Genomic DNA, 22738 nt, shown 5'->3' on the forward strand with positions numbered 1-22738 from the left:
ACTGTACATCCATATTACAGAAGCTTCAAATGAAAAACAACAACCCTAAATTATTCCACTGAACACAACTGAGAAAAGAATTCATTACTTTACAGTGTTTCTGTTTTTAAATTAAGCTAGCATACTTACAGTAACGGCCATAGCTCTCCAGTTTGAACTCCATACTGGGGTTGCCGGCCTTGTTTACCATGTCCCACCATTGGATGGTCTCCACATTACACAGCAAAGGATTGTGGGCAATTTTCACCCCTCCCTTGAGAATGTCTGTGCAAAATAGAAGGACAGATCCGGTGCCTTCAGAAAGTATTCATACCCTTTGATTTATTCCACATTTTGTTGTGTTACAGCCTGAATTTAAAACATATTTTTTTTGTCTCACCCATCTACACACAATACCCCATAACAACAAAGTGAAAACATGTTTTTAGATTTTTTTCTTCAATTTATTTCAAATGAAATACAGAAATATCTAATTTGAATAAGTATTCACACCCCTGAATTAATACTTTGTAGAAACACCTTTGGCAGCGATTACAGCTGTGAGTCTTTCTGGGCAAGACTCTAAGAGCTTTCCACATCTGGATTGTGCAACTTTTGGCCATTATTCTTTAAAAAATTCTTCAAGCTCTGTCAAATTGGTTGTTGATCATTGCTACACAACAATTTTCAGGTCTTGCCATAGATTTTGAAGTAGATTTAAGTCAGTATTGTAACTCGGCCTCTCAGGAACATCCACTGCCTTCTTGGTAAGCAACCCAAATGTAGATTTGGCCTTGTGGTTTAGGTTATGGTCCTGATGAAAGGTTAATTTGTCACCCAGTGTCTGGTGGAAAGTTTTCCTCTAGGATTTTGCCTGTGCTTTGCTCCATTAGTTTTTTTTTATCCTGAAAAACTCCGTAGTCCTTAACGATTACAAGCATACCCATAACATGATGCAGCCAGCACTATTCTTGAAAATATGGAAAGTGGTACTCAGTAATGTGTTGTATTGGATTTGCCCCAAACATAACACTTTGTATTTAGGACAAAAACATTTTTTTTTTTTTTGCAGTGTTACTTTAGTGCCTTGTTGCAAACAGGATGTATGTTTTGGAATATTTTTATTCTGTACAGGCTTCCTTTTCATCCTGTCAATTAGGTTAGTATTGTGAAGTAACTACAATGTTGTTGATCCATCATCAGTTTTCTCCTATCACATGAAACTCTGTAACTGTTTTAAAGTCATCATTGGCCTCATGGTGAAATCCCTGAACAGTTTCCTTCCTCTCTAGCAACTTAGAAGAGGAAAGACGCTTGTATCTTTGTAGTTACTGGATGTATTGATACACCATCCAAAATGTCATTAATAACCACCATGGTCAAAGGGATATTCAATGTCTGCTTTTATTTTTACTCATCTACCAATAGGTGCCCTTCTTTGTGAGGCATTGAACAACATCCCTGGTCTTTGTGGTTGAATCTGTGGTTGAAATTTACTGCTCGACTTTGGGACTGCTTGATGTGTGGGGTAACGTGTTATGATACTGGGTGTCAAGTAAAGTGTTACCAATAATTGTATGTGTGGAGTACAGAGATGAGGTTGTCATTCAAAAATCATGTTAAATGCAACTTATTATATGACATGTTAAGCACATTTTTACTCCTGGACTTATTTAGGTTTGTCATAACAAAGGTGTTGAATACTTATTGACTCAAGACATTTCAGCTTTTCTTTTTTTTGCCAAATTCAGGCTGTTACACAGCAAAATGTAGAAAAAGTCATGACTGTGAATACTTTCTGAAGGCACTGGAGCTATATTTTTCTGGCCTGCGCAATGGAACCAATGGGATAGACCCAAAAGTTCTAACTCCACACTAAATCACTCGCACCTCAAATACTTCAAATACTTCAAAGTAATTTAAATAACATGATATAATGTATTTGACCCACTCAGATGTGGACAGAATCCTGGATACAGTCACTGAAGTGGACCCCCTAGTCACCCACTAACCTGTCAGTCCTCTCAGCATCAGCTCCCTCAGGCCCCGTGTGTAGTTAAGGGTCACAGAGGAGTGGTTCTTCTCGTAGTTGGACATGACAGCCAGGGCATACTTGTTGTCGTAGAGGGAGTGTCCTCGGATCAGACGCAGGTTCTCCAGTGGGATGATGGCTGCCTTGTTGACGGCGATCAGAACATAGCCTCCAACCTCCTGAATGGACTGGAGGGCAAAACACCATAGAAATAATGAAAATAATTGCTAACAGGATGTTAAAGTTTGGTCTAGTAGTAGTGCAGCCATCTCCAGAATACATGTTGCCCCTGAAGGTAATGCCAGGTTTGCAATACCATCATTGTTCAGTTGGTGTTAGTAAAGGCACAAATGAGAGAAAAGCTTTATTCTGACCATTACATTGACATTGTAGTCATTTAGCAGACTCTTATCCGGAGTTATTTACAGCCAGTGCATTCAACTAGGAGCTAGATGCCACGGCAAGAAAGGGACTGAAATGGCTGATACACAATTTTCTCTCGTCATTTTAGATCTGCGAGGGGGAGAGGAGCTAGGACATAAGAATGGTGGATAGGAAGCCACTGCAAACAATGTGTTATAATTGAACCCTCCATCTCCTCACCTTGAGGAAGGACAGGTCGTGGTAGTCCTGGATGTAGGTGAGCTCTAGGTTCTCCAGGACCACGGTACAGTTGCTGTACATCCTCACCAGGTTGTTGTAGTGGTCGTCTACAGTCCCCAGCAGCGTCAACCTGTTGCTGATCCCCTGACACACTGAAACCACAGGACGACACAGCTAAAGGGAAAATGTATTTCACTATGAAAGTTTAGTTGCTCATCGTTTACGTCCAATTTTGGCTTGAGTGTTGGCTGTATGAGTGAGTCATTTACATAATGAACAAAACAGAGTTTCACTTCTGGACGAGAGACATCATTCAGTGGGAACCGTACATTCCAAACAGGTTCCCACTGAACATTAACATGGAAACCCAACCTACTGTGGGCATAGCTAATCGTGTTGAGGTGCAGGTGACTGACTGTCAGCTCTGATATACACTGAGTGTACAAAACATTAATCTACAAGGTGTTGAAAGCGTTCCTCAGGACTGCTGGCCCATGTTGACTCCAATGCTTCCCACAGTTGTGTCAAGTTGGATGGATGTCCTTTGGGTGGTGGACCATTCCTGATACACACGGGAAACTGCTGAGCGTAAAAAACACATCAGCGTTACAGTTCTTGACACAAACCGTTGCACCTGGCACTTACTACCATACCCTGTTCAAAGGTACTTACATCTTTTGTCTTTCCGATTCACCCTCTGAATGGCACACATACACAATCCATGTCTCAATTGTCTCAAGGCTTGTAAATCCTTCTTTAACCTGTCTCCTGCCCTTCATCTACACTGATTGAAGTGACATCAATAACCGATCATAGTTTTCACCTGGATTCACCTGGTCAGTTTATGTCATGGAAAGAGCAGGTGTCATTAATGTTTTGTACGCTCAGTGTAAGTGAGATATGAACATCTCCACAACAGGTTGGACAGGTTCTGAGGAGATGAAAGGTTGACACATCATTAACCTTTACACAGCTGCAGGCTACACAACAACCAAGGGGAAATGTTCACCAATCCATAGGTCTCTCAGATAGTAGTGTGTGCTTTGGGGAGTGGTTGTCGCTGGTACGTAGAGTTAGGCAGCATGTACTAGGATATCATGAGTTGAATGAAGACACACACGCACATACACAGACACACACAGATACACACACGCACAGTTTTAGAGGCAGATGCTGTAGTCAGTGGGAGGTGAAGCAGCAGGTTAGGGAATAGCCAGTTCCTGTGTAATTTATCTTGGGATAAGACAACAGGGCTCACAGCATGATCATGGGGATGTAGCCAAACAAATCATTTAATAAGTCTGATATACTTGTGGTTCATATTAGCTGTTTACGTAGCTTGTGAGAAAGCTTTTCAGTGAGTCATGCTGTGGTTTGCGGTAGACAGGCAAGTTCTTCTTCAAGAAACCGCTTTTAACTTAAAAAATTACAAGCCCCTAGGCTTAGAACAAACATTATAACATTATAAGTAAAATCGTAGACCATCCTCGCTTCTTGACTAAATCAACATACGAGTGTGTATGTATGGCTCCCTCACCCTAACCACTAAGTACCCCCTTCCTGTTCCAGTATCCCTCCCCCTACTGTTCCAGTATCCCTCCCCCTACTAGTCCAGTATCCCTCCCCCTACTATTCCAGTATCCCTCCCCCTACTGTTCCAGTATCCCTCCCCCTACTGGTCCAGTATCCATCCCCCTTTCTGTTACAGTACCCTCCCCTTCCTGTTCCAGTATCCCTCCCCCTACTATTCCAGTATCCCTCCCCCTACTGTTCCAGTATCCATCCCCCTACTGGTCCAGTATCCATGCCCCTTTCTGTTACAGTACCCTCCCCTTCCTGTTCCAGTATCCCTCCTCCTACTGTTCCAGTATCCCTCCCCGTACTGTTCCAGTATCCCTTCCCCTACTGTTCCAGTATCCCTCCCCCTACTGTTCCAGTATCCCTCCCCCTACTGGTCCAGTATCCATCCCCCTTTCTGTTACAGTACCCTCCCCTTCCTGTTCCAGTATCCCTCCTCCTACTGTTCCAGTATCCCTCCCCCTACTGTTCCAGTATCCCTTCCCCTACTGTTCCAGTATCCCTCCCCCTACTGGACCAGTATCCCTCCCACTACTGTTCCAGTATCCCTCCCCCTACTGTTCCAGTATCCCTCCCCCTACTGTTCCAGTATCCCTCCCCCTACTGTTCCAGTATCCCTCCCCCTACTGGACCAGTATCCCTCCTCCTACTGTTCCAGTATCCCTCCCCCTACTGTTCCAGTATCCCTACCCCTACTGTTCCAGTATCCCTTCCCCTACTGTTCCAGTATCCCTTCCCCTACTGTTCCAGTATCCCTCCCCCTACTGTTCCAGTATCCCTCCCCCTACTGTTCCAGTATCCCTTCCCCTACTGTTCCAGTATCCCTCCCCCTACTGTTCCAGTATCCCTTCCCCTACTGTTCCAGTATCCCTCCCCCTACTGTTCCAGTATCCCTCCCCCTACTGTTCCAGTATCCCTCCCCCTACTGTTCCAGTATCCCTCCCCCTACTGTTCCAGTATCCCTCCCCCTACTGGACCAGTATCCCTTCCCCTACTGTTCCAGTATCCCTCCCCCTACTGTTCCAGTATCCCTCCCCCTACTGTTCCAGTATCCCTTCCCCTACTGTTCCAGTATCCCTCCCCCTACTGTTCCAGTATCCCTCCCCCTACTGTTCCAGTATCCCTCCCCCTACTAGTCCAGTATCCCTCCCCCTACTATTCCAGTATCCCTCCCCCTACTGTTCCAGTATCCCTCCCCCTACTGGTCCAGTATCCATCCCCCTTTCTGTTACAGTACCCTCCCCTTCCTGTTCCAGTATCCCTCCCCCTACTATTCCAGTATCCCTCCCCCTACTGTTCCAGTATCCCTCCCCCTACTGGTCCAGTATCCATGCCCCTTTCTGTTACAGTACCCTCCCCTTCCTGTTCCAGTATCCCTCCTCCTACTGTTCCAGTATCCCTCCCCGTACTGTTCCAGTATCCCTTCCCCTACTGTTCCAGTATCCCTCCCCCTACTGTTCCAGTATCCCTCCCCCTACTGGTCCAGTATCCATCCCCCTTTCTGTTACAGTACCCTCCCCTTCCTGTTCCAGTATCCCTCCTCCTACTGTTCCAGTATCCCTCCCCCTACTGTTCCAGTATCCCTTCCCCTACTGTTCCAGTATCCCTCCCCCTACTGGACCAGTATCCCTCCCACTACTGTTCCAGTATCCCTCCCCCTACTGTTCCAGTATCCCTCCCCCTACTGTTCCAGTATCCCTCCCCCTACTGTTCCAGTATCCCTCCCCCTACTGGACCAGTATCCCTCCTCCTACTGTTCCAGTATCCCTCCCCCTACTGTTCCAGTATCCCTACCCCTACTGTTCCAGTATCCCTTCCCCTACTGTTCCAGTATCCCTTCCCCTACTGTTCCAGTATCCCTCCCCCTACTATTCCAGTATCCCTCCCCCTACTGTTCCAGTATCCCTCCCCCTACTGGTCCAGTATCCATCCCCCTTTCTGTTACAGTACCCTCCCCTTCCTGTTCCAGTATCCCTCCCCCTACTATTCCAGTATCCCTCCCCCTACTGTTCCAGTATCCCTCCCCCTACTGGTCCAGTATCCATGCCCCTTTCTGTTACAGTACCCTCCCCTTCCTGTTCCAGTATCCCTCCTCCTACTGTTCCAGTATCCCTCCCCGTACTGTTCCAGTATCCCTTCCCCTACTGTTCCAGTATCCCTCCCCCTACTGTTCCAGTATCCCTCCCCCTACTGGTCCAGTATCCATCCCCCTTTCTGTTACAGTACCCTCCCCTTCCTGTTCCAGTATCCCTCCTCCTACTGTTCCAGTATCCCTCCCCCTACTGTTCCAGTATCCCTTCCCCTACTGTTCCAGTATCCCTCCCCCTACTGGACCAGTATCCCTCCCACTACTGTTCCAGTATCCCTCCCCCTACTGTTCCAGTATCCCTCCCCCTACTGTTCCAGTATCCCTCCCCCTACTGTTCCAGTATCCCTCCCCCTACTGGACCAGTATCCCTCCTCCTACTGTTCCAGTATCCCTCCCCCTACTGTTCCAGTATCCCTACCCCTACTGTTCCAGTATCCCTTCCCCTACTGTTCCAGTATCCCTTCCCCTACTGTTCCAGTATCCCTCCCCCTACTGTTCCAGTATCCCTCCCCCTACTGTTCCAGTATCCCTTCCCCTACTGTTCCAGTATCCCTCCCCCTACTGTTCCAGTATCCCTTCCCCTACTGTTCCAGTATCCCTCCCCCTACTGTTCCAGTATCCCTCCCCCTACTGTTCCAGTATCCCTCCCCCTACTGTTCCAGTATCCCTCCCCCTACTGTTCCAGTATCCCTCCCCCTACTGGACCAGTATCCCTCCCCCTACTGTTCCAGTATCCCTCCCCCTACTGTTCCAGTATCCCTTCCCCTACTGTTCCAGTATCCCTCCCCCTACTGTTCCAGTATCCCTTCCCCTACTGTTCCAGTATCCCTCACCCTACTGTTCCAGTATCCCTCCCCCTACTGTTCCAGTATCCCTCCCCCTACTGTTCCAGTATCCCTCCCCCTACTGTTCCAGTATCCCTCCCCCTACTGGACCAGTATCCCTCCCCCTACTGTTCCAGTATCCCTCCCCCTACTGTTCCAGTATCCCTCCCCCTACTGTTCCAGTATCCATCCCCCTACTGGACCAGTATCCCTCCCCCTACTGTTCCAGTATCCCTCCCCCTACTGTTCCAGTATCCCTCCGCCTACTGTTCCAGTATCCCTCCCCCTACTGTTCCAGTATCCATCCCCCTACTGTTCCAGTATCCCTCCCCCTACTGTTCCAGTATCCCTCCGCCTACTGTTCCAGTATCCCTCCCCCTACTGTTCCAGTATCCCTCCCCCTACTGTTCCAGTATCCCTCCCCCTACTGTTCCAGTATCCCTCCCCCTACTGTTCCAGTATCCCTCCGCCTACTGGTCCAGTATCCCTCCCCCTACTGTTCCAGTATCCCTCCCCCTACTGTTCCAGTATCCCTCCGCCTACTGGTCCAGTATCTCTCCCCCTACTGTTCCAGTATCCCTCCGCCTACTGGTCCAGTATCCCTCCCCCTACTGTTCCAGTATCCATCCCCCTACTGTTCCAGTATCCCTCACTCCTACTGTTCCAGTATCCCTCACTCCTACTGGTCTAGTATCCCTCACCCCTACTGGTCCAGTATCCCTCCCCCTACTGTTCCAGTATCCCTCACCCCTACTGGTCCAGTATCCCTCCCCCTACTGTTCTAGTATATCTCCCCCTCCTGTTTCAGTATCCCCTCCTGTTCCAGTACCCCCCCCCTCCTGTTCCAGTATCCATCCCCCTACTGTTCCAGTATCCATCCCCCTACTGTTTCAGTATACCTCACCCCTACTGTTCCAGTATATCTCCCCCTCCTGTTCCAGTATCCCCCCCCCCTCCTGTTTCGTATCCCCCCTCTCCTGTTCCTGTATCCCCTCCTTCTCTTCCAGTATCCCCCCTCCTGTTCCAGTACCCCCCCGCTCTCCTGTTCCGAAACCCCCCTCTCCTGTTCCAGTACCCCCCCTCCTGTTACGAAATCCCCCTCTCCTGTTCCAGTACCCTCCCTCCTGTTCCGTACCCCCCCTCCTGTTCCATATCTCCCCCCTGTTCCGTATCACTCCCTCCTGTTCTGTATCCCCTCCCTCCTGTTCCGTATCCCCCCTTCCTGTTCCAGTACCCACCCTCTCATGTTCCGTACCCCACCTCCTGTTCGAGTACCTCCCCTCCCCTCTACCGTTCCGTACCCCCCCCCATTCCTTTTCCAGTACCCCCCATTCCTGTTCCAGTACCTCCCCTCCTGTTCCATGCCCCCCCTCCTGTTCCAGTACCTCACCCCCTTCCAGTTTCCCCCCCTCCTGTTCCGTATCCCCCCTCTCCTGTTCCAGTATCTCCCCCCTTTCCAGTTCCCCCCCTGTTCCAGTATCTCACCCCCTCCTGTTCTGTATCCCCCCTCTCCTGTTCCAGTACCCTCCCTCCTGTTCCAGTATCTCACTCCCTCCTGTTCTGTATCCCCCCTCTCCTGTTCCAGTACCCACCCCCCCCCGTTCCAGTACCCTCCCTCCTGTTCCAGTACCCTCCCTCCTGTTCCAGTACCCACCCCCCCGTTCCAGTACCCTCCCCCCTGTTCCAGTACCCACCGCCCCGTTCCAGTACCCTCCCTCCTGTTCCAGTACCCTCCCTCCTGTAAAAGTGAAAGTCACCCAGTAATATACTACTTGACTAAAAGTCTAAAAGTATTTGATTTTAAATATACTTAAGGATCAAAAGTAAATGTAATTTCAAAAATATACTTAAGTATCAAAAGTAAAAGTATAAATCCTTTCAAATTCCTTGAATTAGGCAAAGCAGATGGCACTATTTTCATTTTTTATTTATTTTACTGATAGTCTTAGACACTCAGACATAATTTACAAACAAAGCATTTGTGTTTAGTGAGTCCACCAGATCAGAGGTAATAGAGATGACAGGGATGTTCTCTTGATAAGTGTGTGAATTGGACCATTTTCCTGTCCTGTTAAGCATTCAAAATGTAACGAGTATTTTTGGGTGTCAGGGAAAATGTATGGAGTAAAAAGTACATTATTTTCTTTAGGAATGTAGTGAAGTAAAATATAAATAGTAAAGTAAAGTACAGACACCCCAAAAAACTACTTAAGTAGTACTTTAAAGTATTTTTACTTAAGTAGTTTACACCACTGAACTCATCCTCCCTTCCCACTCCTTCAATCACACCAGTGTGTTGAACTCATCCTCCCTTCCTCAAAAACTCTCCCCTGCACTCTGCTGCTGCTCGTAGCACACTGGTCATCTTATATGCTCCAATTTGAATAAAATTGTGAATTATTCAAGAACACCAGTATGCTGGTTTCTTCTTTTTCAAACATACACAAAGTAGGTGTGCAAGGGCTATTTTTTTCAATGACTGTAGTTCACAGTTGACTATTAGAGCAATTAGTTAAAAACCTTAAGTGAAAGAGATGGGGCATGAGAAGATAAATTAGACTGCTAATATGACTTTGGATTCCAGTGATGTAAAGCGTGCTATCCTCTCTGGTTTAGCTCTCTATGATCCTCCTGCTTTGTTTCTGAAGAACAGGTTTTAGTTGATTGTTTGACTTGGAAAGCCTCCACTGCAAGGCCATGCCAGACTGCATAGGAAGAAGTTCCTGTGTGTGTTGTACTGGGTGGGGTCTATATGAGAGAGATTTTGCAACTCAATGGTTTTATTTCTTCTGTACACCCACCGTATGAGTTCAGTTAGCTGACATTGCAAGTTCAATGTTTGCTGTATGAGGCATTGCAGTTCATTTGTCTTAGCTGGAAATATAGAACTAGAGTTTATATTCAATTTCCAAATATGATATGTTACAGGCTGCAGCTGGATGACTCTGAAAGGCCAAATGAGACACTAGAATAGTTTCGAGAGTGAGCAAGTTTCCTTCTGTTCAAGTGCTATGGGACCCATCACATACAGTGCCTATAGAATGTCTACACCCCCTTGAACTGTTTTAACATTTTGGTGCATTAAAAAGTGGGATTGAAATAGATTTAATTGTAATGTTTGGTCATTGATCTACACAAAATACTGTAAAAGTGTATACAGTACCAGTCAAAAGTTTGGACACACCTACTCATTCAAGGGATTTTCTTTATTTTTTTTACTATTTTCTACATTGTATAATTACAGTGAAGACATCAACACTATGAAAAAACACATATGGAATCATGTAGTAACCAAAAAAGTGTTAAACAAATCAGAATATATTTTATATTTTCCGTTCTTCAAAGTAGCCACCCTTTGCCTTGATGACAGCTTTGCACACTCTTAGCAATCTCTCAACCAGCTTCATGAGGAATGCTTTTCCAACAGTCTTGAAGGAGTTCCCACATGTTGAGCACTTTTTGGCTGCTTTTTCTTCACTTTGCGGTCAACTCATCCCAAACCATCTCAATTGGGTTGAGGTCGGGTGATTGTGGAGGCCAGGTCATCTGATGCAGCACTCCATCACTCTCCTTACACAGCCTGGAAGTGTGTTTTGGGTCATTGTCCTGTTGAAAAACAGATGAGAGTCTCACTAAGTGCAAAGAAAGCTGAGGATGGATCAACAAAATATTACAAAATATGCATGTGTACAGTACGCAACAAGGCAGTTTAAGTCTGCGTGAAAATCTATGGCAAGACCTGAAAATTGTTGTCTAGGCATGATCCCCAACACCTTGACAGAGCTTGAAGATTTTTAAAAAGAATAATGGGCAAATATTGCACAATACAGGTGGGCAAAGCTCTTATGAGATGTAGCCAAGAAGACTCACAGCTGTAATCGCTGCCAAAGGTGATTCTAACATGTATTGATTCAGGGGGGTGAATACTTATCTTAACAAGGTATATTAGGTGTATTATCTTAAAAAAAAATATATATACTTTTTCTTCCACTTTGACCGAGGTATTTTGTGTAGATCGTTGACAAAAAAAGTTTGAATACCACTTTGTAACACTATACAATGTGAGGGGTGGGGGGGTGTAGACTGTAGACTGTATATTCACTGCCGGAAGAAGTCCTCTGTGTGAGAATATGTGTTGCAATGTAAGGCTGCAAAACATTTGAAACAAAATATTTGTCTATATATTTCTACTTGAATAGCCTCAATAGAAATCTGAGCAACAGTTGACTGTCATACAAGTTCTGTGCTACTATGGGTAGCAGAGTGGGAACCAAGACAAACTATAAGTCATACTTTCCATTCGTATACAGTCCACAGATGACCTCTCTCCTCCTCCAGAGTTCTCCTCTGCCCACTCCTGTGCTCCTGCCTCTCCCCTCGCTCCTCACAGAGAAGTGTGGAATTTCCTGAGTCTGTGCCATGTATCCTCTGCGCAATGGTAGAGCGGGAGGGATGGGGGGAACGAGGAGTGAGAGGACACTGATGGACACTCTCTCTTGCAGAAACACGTAGTCGCACTCATTCAATTCACACAGAAAATGGGTTGGCCTGCCCACTCACCACTGATGTCTCTTTAAACAGTCTCTCAGACTGCTGGCTGAAGGAGGGAGGAGAAAGAAGGAAAGTAATGTCCCTTCCTGTTTCATTCATTGCTCCTGCTGAAAATGTCCTATCTTGCTGAATTGCCCTCAGTCCTGCTGTCTAAATGGCTAAGGGCATCTTGAACATCTCTATTTTAATGTTTTATGTAAGTATGTTTGTACTTACATAAAACATTAAAATAGAGATGTTCAAGATGCCCTTAGCCATTTAGACAGCAGGACTGAGGGCAATTCAGCAAGATAGGACATTTTCAGCAGGAGCAATGAATGAAACAGGAAGGGACATTACAAAGCAAAAATGAAAGTGAAATAAACAGACACACCACAAAAACAACACAACCACCATACTTGATACATACCACAACATGCCCACACGTGTGGCATGTATCAGTCTAAGGGCATCTTAAATTATGTCTTCCAATTGACAATAAGTCTGAGTTTAACATGCATATTGCAACTCTGAATCGGGCCCTAAGAGAATGACAGTAGGACATTGACGATAACACTTCTTCTTGTGTTGTACCATGAACCTGGTGGTTGGATAGCTTTGGTGGTCCTAAGTTAAAGATGCAAGTAGGCTGTATATTACAGTAACAGTGGTCATAGTGTATGATACAGTCTGCCCTTCAGCTCCATGGTGTTAAGTCTATTCTCATATCCTCCAGCTTTTAATTTTTTATTTTTTTTTAACTTGGCAAGTCAGTTAAGAACAAATTATTATTTCCAATGACGGTCTACCGGGGAACAGTGGGTTAACTGCCTTGTTCAGGGGCAGAGCAACAGATTATTACTTTGTCAGCTCGGGATTCGATCCAGTAACCTTTCGGTTACTGGCCCAACACTCCAACCACTAGGCTACCTGCCACCCCAGTTGGCTGGGGCTTGCTTACTGCACCAAACTATCTCATTTAATATTAGCGAATGCTTGACCCCATCTCCTGCCACAGTATCCCCCTAACGTAATCTAATAAAAATAGCCTCAATTGCCCTGCTGCGACTCTGGACGGCCTGCCTTAAGAATTACATTAAGAGTCTAGAATGTGCACCTACTGACTTACAGCACTAGTGAAGGTCTTATCGGCATCCACCGAATTACGTTAATACTAATGGCCTAATCTGTGTCGAGTGAATTTAATTTCGACCTGGGTTCAAATCAAGCAAATCTTTCAAATACTTTAGCTGAGCTTGATTGAGCTTGCCTGGCGCAATGGAACCAATGGAATAGTCCCAAAACTCTTATCCGCAGAGGGCCGGTATGGCTGCAGGCTTTCGCTCTAGTCAAAGCAGTAACACACCTGATACAACAAATCTGTTAAATAGTTTTCAAGAAAGTGAATTAGCTGAATCAGCTGTGTGACTGTTTGGTTGGAGCAAAAGCCTGCTCCACCCTGGCCTGAGTGCATGTACTTGCCTATCTGAACGTTTGAACCTAAAAAAAATGATACCTGAGCAGCGGGATCTGACTGAACAAGCCGCTTCCCCTGCGGTTTCCCTCACATTCTTTAGTGGTATGGGTTTCTACATTCACTTTTACAGTTACAGATGACTAGATATTGCATAATTTCACATCATGCAGACCATAAAATCAGTGTGTAGGTCTAGGGCAATCTGAGTAAATAAATGCTATGTTGACTTAACAGAGTGGGCATTAGAAATGGGGCAGATACATGACGTGCTCACCATAATCAGCGTTTACCTTCCCAAGGTTGGTTACAGAGAGATTGAAAAGACTCTTGATCACTTCCACTGTGAACCTGGATGACTGGTTATGGAGCAATGGCTGATGCAAATGTGTGTGGTATTGAGGTGCATCCATTCTATTGGTGTTATACATTTATTCTAAGGAAAGTGCATGATAGCCATTAGCCACCCCTCATTGACTCAATAATACAGTTAAGGTGCATTCAATTCCTGCAAAATTCTTGTTTTTAACCCTGTTATAGTAACACCCGGTCCTTGGGGTGTTACTGACCGTGACCGTTTTTTTTGTATTTTATTAGTATCCCCATTAGCTTTTGTGAAAGCCACAGAACATGAAACATTACATAATACAGAGCATTTATAGACAAGAACAGCTCAAGGGCAGAACTATATACATTTAAAAACGGTACACATAGCCTACATATCACTCAGGCTCCCGAATGGTGCAGTGGTCTAAGGCACTGCGTCTCAGTGCAAGAGGTGTCACTACATTCCTTGGTTCAAGTCCAGGCTGTATCACATCCGGCTGTGACTTGGAGTCCCATAGGACAGTGCACAATTGGCCCAGTGTTGTTTGGGATAGGGTGTCATTGTAAATAATAATTTGTTCTTAACTGACCTGCCTAGTTAGATAAAGGATACATACACACAAAATATCTAGGTCAAATAGGGGAGAGGTGTTGCTTAATCTATTTTTTTAAACCAGGTTTGCTGTTCATTTGAGCAATATGAGATGGAATGGAGTTCCATGCAATAATGTCTCTATATAATACTGTACGCTTTCTTGAATTTGTTCTGGATTTGGGGACTATGAAAAGACCCCTGGTGGCATGTCTGGTGGGGTAAGTGTGTGTGTTAGAGCTGTGCGTAAGTTGACTATGCAAACTATTTGGAATTTATATGAAACTATATTGTGAATTCACATACAGAACTAATGTCCTCACTCAATGACTTACAGATTGCTGTCAACTTCGTTCTCCTGATTAAACTCATGGAGCTGACCCTGGGAGAACTGCAAACTGTTCTTCAGGTCCTGGACCTCTCTGGTCAGGTCGTCCATCCTTTTATTAGTTGACTCTACCAGTATTTGGACACAACACAACAAGCTATTTTCTTATTGCTGTAACAACTGCTTGTAGAACTCTTTTAGTTTGTTTAAAAGATCTTTCACCTGTGATAGAGAGACCCCACTGTCCTCAACGATACTCCCACTGGATTTGGTTTTTATAATGGTAGCAACGTAGGCTATGCTGTTACTCCCCGCAATTCCGGACAGGGCAGGTCACAGGGAAGATGGAAACAGCAACAAACTGTAGGGATGTAGACAGCCCCAAGCACAGGACAATCCACGGTTCCAGCCACAAGGGCTAACCACGTCGCGGGCTGCGTTCAAGCCCTCAAGGAAACCCCGCTAGCTTGATAGCAGCTCATCAAAAGACCCTCGGTCAGCAGGATCCCTGGACAGATAGCAGCAGTCCCAGCAACTGATGCCAACCGCGTCACGAGATCCAAATCAAAAGGTAGCTAGCTAGTAACCAAACTTTTACAATACAACACTTTTTCAGACACTTTCAAAACTTTATAAAACAACAAACTGACGGCTGCCTCATTCCGCATTCAACAGCTGAACACAATTTAATCACTCCTCAAGTGCTATTTTTACTGTAGTTTAATCGGTGGGTCTTCTAAGGAGAATGGGCCGATAGCCTGCCTATCTCTGGTACAATAACGTTAGGGGAAACCACCGTGCTGAGTGAGTATGCACAACAGACCTGGGTTCAAATAGTGCTTAAAATCTTTCAAATCTTTTGAGTGTTTGCTTGAACCTGCCTTGAGAGCATGATGGGTTGTGTTGGCACTTTTGGGGCTATTCCATTGGTTCAGTTGTGCCAGGTATGCTCAGTCAAGCACAGCTAAAAGTATTTAAATATTTTTTACACTACTAGAACCCAGGTCCGGTGCTGTGTGGACAGTGCATGAAAGGTGTTGAAAGGATCTGTTTATTTTTTTTATTTTGCATAAACAATCCCACGAGGCACTAATATAAATATGCTGTGGACTGATTAAAATGGAACTCTTTCTCCCCTAAAGCCCGCAGATGAAAAGCGTGTAAATCTCAGTGGCAGGCAGTGGACTGCATTTGAAGTAGCAGCACACGGCTCAGTTAATTGGCCAACAGATTTATCCTCTGTGTTCCCCTGTCAAGGCCAGAGAACTTGGACTTTCTGTTGTTTACCCTCATTCAAAAGGCTGTCGACCCCGTTTTCTGTGTTTGGCCGTTCAATCCTTGGTTTTATCTTTAACACTATTTTTCTTTCACCATGGTCTTTATATATCACTCTCTCTGTGTCTATTATGGGAATGTGGTATCAGCAAGAATAGAGGGTGGTACCAATTCCCGAATGTCTTTTTAGAGTTTTACCATCTGTTGAATTATAGGGGTGTGTTTGGCTAGCTTGGGTGCCAGTCTGTTTTGGCTTTAGCTAACTAGTTGTTGTCTTGCATTGGCAAGGCATTGATATGGCTAACTTTGTTGAATGCAGAAACAGTCAAGTGCCCTGGCTAGTGCCTGGCAAGCATCCAAGTAATACCAAAGTTAACATGTTAGTATGCATAGGCCTACATAGCACGCTACTATTTTTCTAAATTAAATAATCAGGAGAAATCATTTTCCTGTGACGCTAATTTGACTTGATTACAATAATCAGTTTTAAGGCATAATCTATAACCTGTTCCTCTACCATTTAACTGCATTCCCCTAAAGCCAGAAATGGATGTACCAATTCCAGATTATCTCTGTAACGGGAATGAACGTCGAAATACTGATGCTGTAAAGTTGCATGACTATTGTACCAATGCACAATGCATGCATAAACACAAATGAATCGGTCGTTTCCCGCAAGAAAAGGCAACTTTGCACTTGTTGGCACATCCCTCACCTCAAGTGTGGGTCATCAATTCACAACCATTCAGATCAGTGTAAAAATAACAAAGCTGCAGTCTTGGTGTCTATGCCCTAGTCAGACCCTACAATTGATGACACATGTATATTAGCAACCTGGCAAATCACTTTAAAATACAGAACATCACTTTCGTGAAGTCCAACATCGGTCAAACAAACCCTTTGGGGGGGGGGGACAAATCAATACGATTTACATTATGTTATTTACAATTTACATTGAAGCCCACCACTTAGCATCACAAGAACGTTATTGATTCTGATCTAGAGCAGAGCAGAAATTCTAGTGTTTTTCTCCTCCTCCCACATCAAGCACAGGAGTCAAGTGACCCATCTATCACTTGTTAAGTACAGTACATGTTCTTTGACCCACCCGTGCTATGGCAGTTCAGGGATGTTTGATTTGGGTTTTGCTGGAAATGACCTCAGTGAAGACTGGAAGGTGAAATCTGTCAAAGTCAACACTGAACTGAGGCAGAGGCAGGTGACCCTGATGTTTCAACATGGCATGACAACGAGGATTAAAAAAACAGGCCTTGTTTGTCAAAGCAGGAAGGAAGATTTAAATGGGAGGAAACAAACATACGAGTAAAATGGCAGGGAATTGGTTTGAGGAAACATAATTAATTAGATCTTCAAACATATTAGCTTACTCTGTCACACATCCAGTAAGTCACAAATGCATTCAATCCTTCACAGACTCACTGTCGTATAATCCATGCTGTCTCCCTTCTGACTTTATTTTGGATTCATTTCCTGTCTTTTGTGAAAAATAAGGTGTGGTTCACTACGCAATAGTAATCTTAGATCCAGATTCATTCTAAGAATTGGGTCTAAATTGAGTCTTTCACAAAAAAAACTGTAATCTGCTTTCTGACACCTGTGCTGAAACAGCAAGAGGGGTATGTCACTCTCTTAACGAATAGAAGGGCTTTGTAGCTTCTTATCTCAATAGGAACACAAAATCTGTTCTCTCCTGGGTGAATGTCTCGCATTTAATCACCATGACTGACTGGTCTGAATAATTTACATATGAAAACAACACCGCATAAGAAGAATCAACCCAGCGACAGGATTTTTGTTTTCCCCCGCAAGCCAGTATTTCACAACACTTTGGACTCGAGATTTTGAGATCAGGCTTTAGATGTCTCCCTGTCTCTCACAGAGTACGTAGCGAGAGACAAGAATATTATTCACTGAGCAGTTCCACTTTAAGTACAAAGAAGTTCCCCTTTAAGTAAATGTTGCCAACAGAGACAGAAAGGTGTACCTGCAGCTTTATATTCTTTTTCTTTGAAAATGACATTAAGACTGCTTTAAATTAAATAGTGCAGTTAACAAGGAGGTGGAACATACATGTACAGAAACACCTTTCAGATTAAATAAGATAGCATAATGGTTTATTTGTTACTACAGAAGTGTTTTCTAAAATTCATATTACATCTCAAAAAGGACCATACATTCACAGTGTACACGGGGTATATTGTAGTTAAACCTGTTTTGACGCTGACAGGATTCAGACAATTTGAAGAAAACAACTATATAACACCAAATTTATGACAGTATACTTGAAACTCAAGACAAGTGAGAATCTCTACTCCAGGGGCGGCCAACACTCTTCCTGGAGAACTACTGGATAGGCAGGTTTTTGCTCCAGCCCTGTCCTAACACACCAGTATCAGCTTCGTATTTTGATTAGTAAAATTCCAGAGTGTAAAGCAGGACTGGGGGAAAAGCCTTTCCAGAGTGTAAAGCAGGACTGGGGAAAAAGCCTTTCCAGAGTGTAAAGCAGGACTGGGGAAAAAGCCTTTCCAGAGTGTAAAGCAGGACTGGGGGAAAAGCCTTTCCAGAGTGTAAAGCAGGACTGGGGAAAAAGCCTTTCCAGAGTGTAAAGCAGGACTGGGGAAAAAGCCTTTCCAGAGTGTAAAGCAGGACTGGGGAAAAAGCCTTTCCAGAGTGTAAAGCAGGACTGGGGAAAAGCCTTTCCAGAGTGTAAAGCATGACTGGGGGAAAAGCCTTTCCAGAGTGTAAAGCAGGACTGGGGGAAAAGCCTTTCCAGAGTGTAAAGCAGGACTGGGGAAAAAGCCTTTCCAGAGTGTAAAGCAGGACTGGGGAAAAAGCCTTTCCAGAGTGTAAAGCAGGACTGGGGAAAAAGCCTTTCCAGAGTGTAAAGCAGGACTGGGGAAAAAGCCTTTCCAGAGTGTAAAGCAGGACTGGGGAAAAAGCCTTTCCAGAGTGTAAAGCAGGACTGGGGGAAAAGCCTTTCCAGAGTGTAAAGCAGGACTGGGGAAAAAGCCTTTCCAGAGTGTAAAGCAGGACTGGGGAAAAGCCTTTCCAGAGTGTAAAGCAGGACTGGGGAAAAAGCCTTTCCAGAGTGTAAAGCAGGACTGGGGAAAAAGCCTTTCCAGAGTGTAAAGCAGGACTGGGGAAAAAGCCTTTCCAGAGTGTAAAGCAGGACTGGGAGAAAAGCCTTTCCAGAGTGTAAAGCAGGACTGGGGGAAAAAGCCTTTCCAGAGTGTAAAGCAGGACTGGGGAAAAAGCCTTTCCAGAGTGTAAAGCAGGACTGGGGGAAAAGCCTTTCCAGAGTGTAAAGCAGGACTGGGGAAAAAGCCTTTCCAGAGTGTAAAGCAGGACTGGGGGAAAAAGCCTTTCCAGAGTGTAAAGCAGGACTGGGGAAAAAGCCTGCAGACCCAGCAGCTCTCCAGGAGGAGGGTTGAACACTCCTGTTCTACTTTAACACACCAATGTCTGTAGTTATTTCTGGACATAAGCACAACATCAACAAACGTGTTAAATATTAGCCTGACCATGATCTTTTTAAACAGAGACATTGGTTTACCCCTCCTGGGAAATGGGTGGTATTTTCCCAAACAAAACTAATGCAGCATGATCTGTCCCATAAATTACTTTTCTGATGATGTGCCAAATTAAAATAATGAGATCAAGCCCAGGGGACAACACAAAAATTTATGTCTGCTAATGTACAAATAGATAGACCTATATCTAGAAGTGTTTGCACCAGGTGCAGAGTTTGCACTTGTTTTTTTTCTTCAGTTGGGTATAAAACACATTTAAAAAAAAATCTAAATGATAAAACTCTTAATTTTACAGTAAACATAATTTCATCTTTATTGTATAATTTTGTTCTGATCTGAACGTACAACTTTTTAAAAAATTATCTGATTAATTTCCCTCATTTACCTGCCAAATAAGACTTCAGAGCTATTTCAATAACGAGTCCAGTAATTTTCAAGCAAAATAAGTCCATTGCAATTCAGCCAACAGATCAGCTGTGATTAGTGAGATATTGGACTAACACCGACAAGTGTTACAGAGTGGACAAACTCCCAAGTGACCTCCCCCTGGGTGATACATTTGGATAATCAGGCTTGAAATCAATGGAACATTGTTCACTCTCCACACACTCAATAACAGATGATGCCTAAATGGCTAACACGTTCTGTATTTACATTGTTCTTGAAATTGTATGTGGCATCAAATGTTAAATGTTAGTGTTTGGATTGATTTCTAATCAATTTCCAGTAAATAGTGATTTACGTGAATTATCTCAAAAGGTCGATTTAGTCTTGTGAAAACGGCAATGAGAAAGCTTGGCATCTGGGTTGGAGAGGACTTGTAGTTCTGGGAATAGCCGACGTATGCTTGAGAAGACAGTATTTTGACAGACCCTAGAGCCAAATGCCAATGCTGGACAGTGCCCTTGTTGTGCCATAGACATAGCTGATTAGAACTAATGCTGTTGACACTGAAGTATTTAGGCAGATTATTGAAATCGATGCTAAACAACACTAAAACAATAAAAGCCAAGTCATGGAAGAAGAAAAACAAATATTTAAGTTATTTGTTGACCAGCTTGGATGCTGTTCAATTTACTGTCATATAGTGTCGTATATCTGGGACCTCTTTCTGTAACTCTTTGTGGAGGGAGGTGTAAAGCTAAAATCTTGCTATATCCACTCGTGGTCTTAGAAATGAATTATACACTGTATACCTATTGATTGTTGAAGAATATAACGTATAGATGCCTCATTTGCTTAGTTCAATGGTCGAAGCCCATGAGAACTCAAAATATAAGCTTGTTTACTCCAATGGTTGTAAACAATGTAAATGCTAACAAACACTGCATAGCATCCAAACATGGTTAAAACTATAATTTTGATATCATGGATGGTCAGTCCTTGCATCCATAGCTCTGTCCTAATTTGAGAGTGTTTACATTTTCACCAGGCCCGTCCCTTAGCTTTTTACGTTAACAGAGGCGCTTTGTTATTGTTTAAGGATTCTAGCATTAAAGTTCCTCCAGTCGAACTGATAAGGTGTCCTTTAGATAGGGGTCTAAAGAACATGTAAAAGAAAATGTCAATGACATTCATACCAATCAAAATCTTTCACTCATCGAGCAATTAAAAAAACAAAAGTTGATTGAAATTTTGACAACTTCCTTTCAATGTACTTAGGCCTCGATTCAGTCTGTATCACTGAAGTACAACGTTACAGCATGATTGAAATTTAAAGGCAATGTTTTTTTTTAGCGGAGACTGCATTCACGGTAAACGCACATCTCGGCTCAATCAGAAAACACCTTCACATTTCTATTACACTTCAGCAATCCAGGTTGAATAGAGCCCATACTTTCATGATTTGAAACAGAGGCGTTACAAGCATTCCAGGTAGGGTTAGAGTGCACAGTTTGATGGGTAGAAATACTGTCATAAATGGAGCCTAGGGAAATGCAGTCCAGAACATGACGCCACACGTTTTTGGAACAGGTGAGGCAGACGAACTTAAAGGAAAACTCCACCCAAAAACTATCTTTTGGAGTTTTCCTTTAACTGATTTTCTAATCTTGAGGAAGAAAGAAAGAAATGTTTCTTTTTCTCAAATGGATTGCTTTCGTTCAAATGTTTTGTGAGAACTTTGTGTTGTTGATACGCAAGTAGGCAAGGCCACAATTAAGGCAAGAGTTTAGTGTCTTAGCATTGCATTTCAAACTGAGATACTTGATACTGTAGGTGTTTTTATGAACACCCGAACCAGACACAAAGACTTGACATACAGACAGGATATATAGAGGATGTCCACTTGAAGGCCATTTTAAACCCAATTACTGACGTCACAAACTGTCGGAACGAGTTCCACCTTACCTTCTCATTCTATAAAATCATTCAAAATCAGTTGTGTGCCCTATCTGGTGTGCTGTTTTAACTCTTCCCCTGTACAATAGGTGAACCCTGTAGTGAGCCATAACACTACACCATTACAGTATGCTCTGCAGGGTTCTTAAAGTCCTGGAATGTTTGCGACTGCCTGGAAGTTCTGTCAATGGATTAAAAGCTGGTACATTGACTGTGTGACTCATTAAAGACCTCCTACAGCTTTGCAGGACTGTAATTCTAATGTGTATAGGTCTGATGAGGTCTGTATGGCTGGCTGCTTTGACTGTATTTAAAACTGTTCGAGGCCACAGGCGGAGTGGCGTAACAAAACAAAACCCATTACATCCCTTATCACAATAAAATTACGATTAAATGCAGACAGCTGCCATTGAGAGTCTGGCAAGAGATTTAGAGAACAATAACATTCATTGAATCAAAACAACAGCAAATGTTACTTCAGCATCTCTGGTATAAACTGAACCAGTGTCATATGAACAAGACATTCTTACATCAATTTGAGATGGGTCTTCCAATCAACTCTATGCACATTTCCCTTCCATCTATTTACTTGCATTAAATAACTGTGTTCATTTTATCAAGGACATTGTTACATTGCTATTATCACTCAGTTATTGAATTCTTAAAAGATATTGAGAACGGACCACAATTACACTGACATACTGTACCAATGATCCTTATTATTAACAATGCTAATTCTGTACATGTTTTCTTAAAAGTCTGTGTTATAATGGAAACAGAGGGAACATTCCTAAGGAGTCAAGTTTATGACACAGGAACAGTCTTATAAATTCAGACAATGTACTGAAGATTAACACTAATTGGCACACACACACACACACACACACACACACACACACACACACACACACACACACACACACACACACACACACACACACACACACACACACACACACACACACACACACACACACACACACACACACACACACACACACACACACACACACACACACACACACACACACACACACACACACACACACACACACACACAAACCAGGATAATTTGGGTGTGGGCATTAAGCAAGGGTCCTTCCAAGATATACCTTTTGTTGAAGCTGTTGTGTCAGGCCAGACAAAGAAAAGGAACAGTCAGCTATTCTGACTCAAAGAAGAACAATAACTCAATTATTTTCTCTCATGATGAGAG

The 22738-nt window shown here is 43.8% G+C and overlaps 1 protein-coding gene across 1 annotated transcript in view; it reads right to left on the reverse strand.

Annotated features, from left to right (window-relative positions):
- Window positions 1-22738, reverse strand: part of LOC139583377 (melanoma receptor tyrosine-protein kinase-like) — a 47178-nt gene that overhangs the window by 21921 nt on the left and 2519 nt on the right. Inside the window, exons 2-4 of the mRNA XM_071414395.1 lie at window positions 2615-2766; window positions 1992-2199; window positions 130-264 (exon numbers count right to left, since the gene is read on the reverse strand). Of these exons, the coding sequence (XP_071270496.1) occupies window positions 130-264; window positions 1992-2199; window positions 2615-2766 (495 nt within the window). The remainder of the gene's footprint in view (window positions 1-129; window positions 265-1991; window positions 2200-2614; window positions 2767-22738) is intronic.

Source organism: Salvelinus alpinus, chromosome 8 (genome assembly GCF_045679555.1).
Source record: "Salvelinus alpinus chromosome 8, SLU_Salpinus.1, whole genome shotgun sequence".
In the NCBI taxonomy this organism is placed as follows: Eukaryota; Metazoa; Chordata; class Actinopteri; order Salmoniformes; family Salmonidae; genus Salvelinus; species Salvelinus alpinus.